Raw genomic sequence first — 6000 nt, 5'->3', positions numbered from 1 at the left:
TGAAATGAAATGAAATGAATTAGACAGTCGAAGAAATTAAGGAAATTCCAAAGTCAAGGATATCAAAATTTAAAACAACCCCCCCTTCCCTTCAAACCCTAAATTAATAATTATTGTCTTCAAAAATCTTTGCTGACATTGGTTTAATTTTTTGAAAACGACAGCTTAGTTAATTTGGAGGAAAAACAAAAGTGAGTGAGACCCCCTTTTCCTTTTTAAGGACATAACTCAGTTTAATTTGTTTGATAACGACATATGATGCTTCAACTGCCTCTTCTGACCTTTCACAAAAAAAAAAAAAACTATAAGCGTAGGGTGATGTGTTGTAATGTAAAAACCCTAAGCTTCCTAAGTTTCTGGCTTTCTTCCCTGTGGCTTCCATTCATATTATTAGCGAGGCTATACCTATCATATATTAAACAAAAAAACAATATATCACAACGTTAAAAAAGTATATATAAACCAATAGAAAAATAAACAGGAAGGGTGCAAAATTATGAGAGAGAGAGAGTGTCGAGACTTTTTGTGAATGGGGTTCTACTGTTGTAGTGTAGGTTAATGTGATGTGGGGGGATCCTAATTGCTAATAGTGAAATGGCTGGGGAAGAAAAAGCTGAAACAAACCTTCCATGCAACAAGGAGTAAACCAATGGTTTTACATATCGGATCCAATGACGACAGTAACTGTGACTCACTGTTTGAAATACCTGTTACCATGGAAATGGGAGGTGGAGCAAGCTAGCTCTAGCCAGCTGGGTCTCACCACCTACGAAGCTACTGCTCAAACTCACACCCTCCCTTTTCCTTCTTTTTTATTTTTCTGCACAACCTACTTAAAGTTCAAAGAGGTTTGAATAAGATTAATCAAAAAGCAGAAAAAAAAGTAGTGACACCGACTGTTCAATTTTGTTTAAATTTGTTTCATACGTATAGGGGTTTTAAATTAGTAAAACACTAATATAATAATATTAGTAGAACATGCTATTGCTGGAAGGTCAGCCGGCGGATCATATATATATTTAAGAATCTAACTTGCTGCATATTATATTATATTATATAAATATACACAAATAGTGATTAATTATTCAGGAGCAACTTGGGGTTGAATTTTGGGCATTTGAAATCCGTGGCTATGAATAAAATTAAACCGGGTGGTCCTCAAGAACAAAGTAGAAAGGTAAGAATAAATAGCGTAAAGGAGGACTAGGGCATAGACTACTTAGGCTTGGAGAATCCTTTTTAAAGTTCGACCTTAACACTGCAACTATTTCATCTCACTTATTCTTTAAAGCATAAAACAAATGACAAGGGAAGAGCAACTCCACATGCACCCACGCCCGGAGCTGCTGCTGCACTAATGACGCAACAAAAGGTTCAGTTGCCATAATAGATATAGCTCTATTACCCCCTTATTTTAGGTCCAAATCCCCACAACATATATAGTACAATGCCGATGACACATTTTAAGCCCCTGGTATTAGCAGGACAACCATAAGAGTTTTACTGCACCCACCAAATTTTGATAGTAAGGCAAACAATATTACTACAAGTACTTAAGTGACAATATCTCTAGCTCGAGAACGCACAGGCTAGCCATAAACCAGACAAAAGTAACACCCATCCCAACAAGATCATATGCCCCATATAGGGAAACCCTAAACGGAGCATATTATCTGAAATTGAAGTTGGTTCACATACCGCCTTCTCCACCTCCATCGTTCATATCACCTGAAGAGGCATCATTCCAAGGGAAAGAATAAGGAAGAGCACCAGGGAGTTGATAGAATCCTCCTCCTTCATTACCAACCCTTCTATTAAACTCAGCTAGCCTGTTACGGGGAGTTAGAGGAGGTTGAACCGTACTCGCCCCCGTCACTTGAGGCAAGCCTGTGGGAATGTCGTTGCAGGCATAGCGGATCAAATCAGCATTAGCTGCATCCAGTTCTTTCTGGAGCCTTTGAACTTGTCTCTGCAGGAAAGTGATGGCACCAACGCACCCATAGACTGGATCTCTTACTCTTGCCTCAGCTTCATAGGCAAGGGAATTCACTGCATCCTCTCTTTGGTGAGGAAGGAGCTCGTTCAGGAGCTTAGTCACATTGCTTGCTCCAAAGATCTTGTGAACATTCACAAATTTTTGGGGTTCCTCCGGTGGGAAGTAAGGTGCAAAGATGCAACCTGGCATGCATTTCCTCCTCAACAGTTTGCAAGCAGCACAGGGTGAATTGTAAGAGCTGGAGGAAGCCATCTTCACTGCTATGCACACAATCGCAACAACCATTTGTTATCAGCTCCAAGTTTGGAGCATAAGCAGAGATATTTTACTTCTATAATGATGGGATTTTAAATTTGTTTTCGAAAACTATATTCCCATTTAACCTCTTCTGCATATTTTTCAGTTTTTCCTTCCCTTTTCATTTCATAATTAACTTGGGTAGGGGTTCACTCTTGAAGAATCTATGATTTATATTTACTAGGGTTTTCCTGAACGTATCTTCTATATGATCAGTATCTAGCAATCTAAGCAGCTGCTTTACCAAAGGAAATAAGTCCAAAAGTTTCGAAGTTAAAGAGGAAAAAAAATTTGATGGCCACCTTTCTGACACTCTCAGAGACAAACAACAGGGAGAACTTTTGGAACATACATCCTTGCATAGACAATTAAACACAACTTCTTAAATCTGGGCACTGATTTATTTTATGCATATATAGCTGCCTTCTTTTTTCTTAATTTCTTTCTTTCTTTTCCTTCTTTAGTTACTAATATCTTGTACGTTTAGAGAGAAAGAAAAGAAGTTCAATTCTTGAACTGGACCTTCATGATTCACACAAGGATTTGTGCCTGCCACACCATCAATTTTGGTTCCGAAGTTTGTCTCTTTTTTATATATATAAAATAATTTATTCCTTAATTAACTTGCGGTGCAAATTTAGTTGTATGAGCAGCTGTAAAGTCATAGGATCCTTTCTGCAATCGAATGAAGATGGGATCTGATCTGAGAAGTGCAAAATCACCAAGACAAGTTTATCTTTTCATAGGTATATTTAAGGTATTCGAACATAAGAAAGCCCTAAACTAGAGCCTTTAACTTAGCTTAGCTTAGCTTGCCAACAAAGAAAAAAAAAAGAAAAGATATGTTAATGGCAAAGAAAAGAAGAAAGCAGCTACACATATATAATATCCTGTTTTGGATCTGTGTTTATTGATGAGAAGAATAAAAAGGGAAGTACCTTTTCCCCTTATAGGAATGAGCTAGCTGTGTTTGAGGAGGAAGTTGTTTGCTCCTACCAAGATAAGGCAGCCTTGGGCAGTGAAGTGATGATATACCTAACCTCACAGATTTATCGCTACAAAGAGGAAAACCCTAATTGGAGAAGGAGAAAGGGAACTGCAAAGTTGAGTGAGAAAAAGGGTAATGGAGAGGAGAGGAGAGAAGAGAAGGCAAAGAGCATTTAGTGGATGGGGATGGAATGGAGGCAAAAGACAAAGGTAATAAAATGGGAGGTACACTAAAAGAATGACTATGACCTTGCATCTAATAATAATATGAGGGATGTGGGGATGTCTCCCATTTCTCATTCCGCATCATCTCTCTCTCTTTCTCCTTCTCATGCATTCCGACTTACCATATATTCCCTAATCCAAAGAAAACAATAGTTAAAGCAAACTAATGGAGAATTATACGTATTAATAATTGGGAGGCCAAAGGAAAAGGAAAAGCAAAGACAAAAAAGAGATGATTGCTTGCTAGATGCAAATTTAGCAATAAATTTGAAGTTGAGAATGCATAATGCATTGAGACTATAATTTTAAATATTACCAAGACAAGTGTTAACTATTAGTTTTTTTTTTTTTTAAAGGGTGAAGGTTGTACAAGGATAAAACTTAGGATTAATATCAGTTGAAAACTTAAACTCAAATCTTTTTTCACTCCACCTAAAATTCAGTTAAATATAATATGACATGAGGTAATTAAAAGCATAAACAATTAAATATAATGCGAAGATGTATATTTAATACCCTTCACCATTAAATAATAAATAATTCTAAAAACATTAAGTTAAAAAAATAGTATTACTATATTTAAATTAATCGGGTTCCATCAAATACAAAATTGATGAATTTGCTTGGTGTAGTGACAAATGACTTGCATTGTTTAGGCTTTTGTTGACATCAGGTCTTAGATTTAAACTTCGCACAACCCTTCCCCTCAATCCTTGATAATAAAAAAAAAAGTATAAAAAGAGAAGCGTTTGGACCGTGTTTGTCAATAACATGTCGTTGACGGTATCTTGGCAGGGTGGTGGATGTGTTACTACTTAAAAGCAGAGGGAAGAATTGACTTTTTAAAGATTAGGAAAACATGAAAATCAAAAGCATTGTTACAATACACCTGAAACATTTAATATCCCTTACCGAGATTAATCAATAAGTCAAGTAAAGGATATCTCACTAAAATTGTCACCCAAACTTCATATAATTCAATTTTACTCCATCAAAGAATTTAAGCATCGCAAAGTCTAAAATACCAACAAATATGCAATGTATAGTTTTGTACCATCAAACTAGATTACTATATACATTCACATTGTACTAAACCTATGGACATACAATTCTAAGTACCAAAGTATAAATTTCATACTCTTCAAGCCTTCCTTTGGTAATGAGAGGTGAACCAAGTCAACCTACTTTAAAATGATCCTCTTGAACTCAATATTCAATCTACACATTTAAGACAACGAACACGTTAAGCTACATGAATAGCTTAGTAAGTACTCATAGAATTCAAATCTTACCTTTAGTTTTAGTTGAATAACAATAAATTAAATATACATTTAATTGATATCACTACTTAAACAAGATTATTCATCACATATTTCATACCACATTTGCTTAGCCCATAAAAAACTTGAATGAACAAGTTGGATGCTTAGAATAAACAGGGGCACATAAGTGCTATGTTAGGGGCACCAGAGTGCATATGTCAGGGGCACCGAAGTGCAAATTATAACGGCACTGGAGTGCGAGTAACATAGAAGCGCTCGAATATTCCTATAATATGCCAACTATATCCAACAAGTTCAAGTCTTGTCTACATAAGCAATTCATTAACATGAGTTCACATTCACTTATAAGCATTTCTTTAAATTCACATCACTTATCAATTAGTCTACTTATATTATTTATAATCTTTCACGATATTCTCATATAGGCATAACAAATGTTTTCACATATTCACATAACATGGATATCTACTTGAGTAGCAATCACTGAATTATTTAATTCTCAATCCAAGAAATTCAAAATCAAGATTCGTTTGATGTTTTAGAAACTAGACTTTCTGACCTTCTACCACAAATATTTTCAGATTTTTACCACAAGTGAATTAATATCTAAGGGAATTTTGGTAATTTCACAAAATATCTCACTTGCAACATGACCATTTTGCCTTGATAATTTTTAATATTTAAATTTGAGCCATCCCACTCAGTATAAAGACAAGTTTAGTCCTTCAAGTTTTCCATATTTTCACTTTTCACTTTTCACTTTTTTATAATTTAGTCTATACCTCGAATTATTATCTCATAACATACTACTTGTTTCAACTTCGTTCGGCATCCATCAACTTTCTCTACTATCACTAATATACTTTATTTCATTTAACCAAGAAATCCACTATGCAAATTCTTAATTTAGTACCACTTATATAGCATGGTGGTTTCAAGGGAGTTATAAAAAATCCCCAACACATACACCCCCACACACACCCACATAGAGTTTAGCTTAGATCATATACTAAAAGATGAACATAAAATACGACTTTGCAAATAATAACAACATTGAAAACACCAATAAACGCAGCTGCCAAAATATCCCTAGAATAATCAGAGTCTAACTGGGAAAAGAAATCCTACTTGAAGTCTAAAACGCAACTGCCAAATAGGAAAACATGTCGTGACGTTGCAACGTCCCATTCGCCTCGTTATGACATCATCTAT

The 6000-nt window shown here is 35.3% G+C and overlaps 1 protein-coding gene across 2 annotated transcripts; it reads right to left on the bottom strand.

Annotated features, from left to right (window-relative positions):
- Nucleotides 1-1162: 1162 nt before the first annotated feature.
- On the bottom strand, nt 1163-3513 carry LOC128041283 (protein LATERAL ORGAN BOUNDARIES-like). Of its 2 annotated transcripts, none has more exons than XM_052630970.1 (2): nt 3232-3513; nt 1163-2256 (listed from the first exon to the last, which is right to left on the bottom strand). In XM_052630970.1, exon 2 carries the CDS (start codon nt 2246-2248, stop codon nt 1691-1693), a length of 558 nt encoding a protein of 185 aa, XP_052486930.1. In that variant the 5' UTR covers nt 2249-2256; nt 3232-3513; the 3' UTR covers nt 1163-1690. The 2 variants fall into 2 exon arrangements, with proteins under 2 accessions (XP_052486930.1, XP_052486929.1); XM_052630969.1 differs by having other exon boundaries at nt 1163-2253; nt 3232-3511.
- Nucleotides 3514-6000: the final 2487 nt, after the last annotated feature.

Source organism: Gossypium raimondii, chromosome 5 (genome assembly GCF_025698545.1).
Source record: "Gossypium raimondii isolate GPD5lz chromosome 5, ASM2569854v1, whole genome shotgun sequence".
NCBI classification, from domain to species: Eukaryota; Viridiplantae; Streptophyta; class Magnoliopsida; order Malvales; family Malvaceae; genus Gossypium; species Gossypium raimondii.
This window is presented reverse-complemented; position numbering and strand designations above follow the sequence as displayed.

Excerpts from the sequence above, each read along its gene's own strand:
- LOC128041283 (XM_052630970.1), bottom strand. The coding sequence starts at position 2,248 with ATGGCTTCCTCCAGCTCTTACAATTCACCCTGTGCTGCTTGCAAACTG.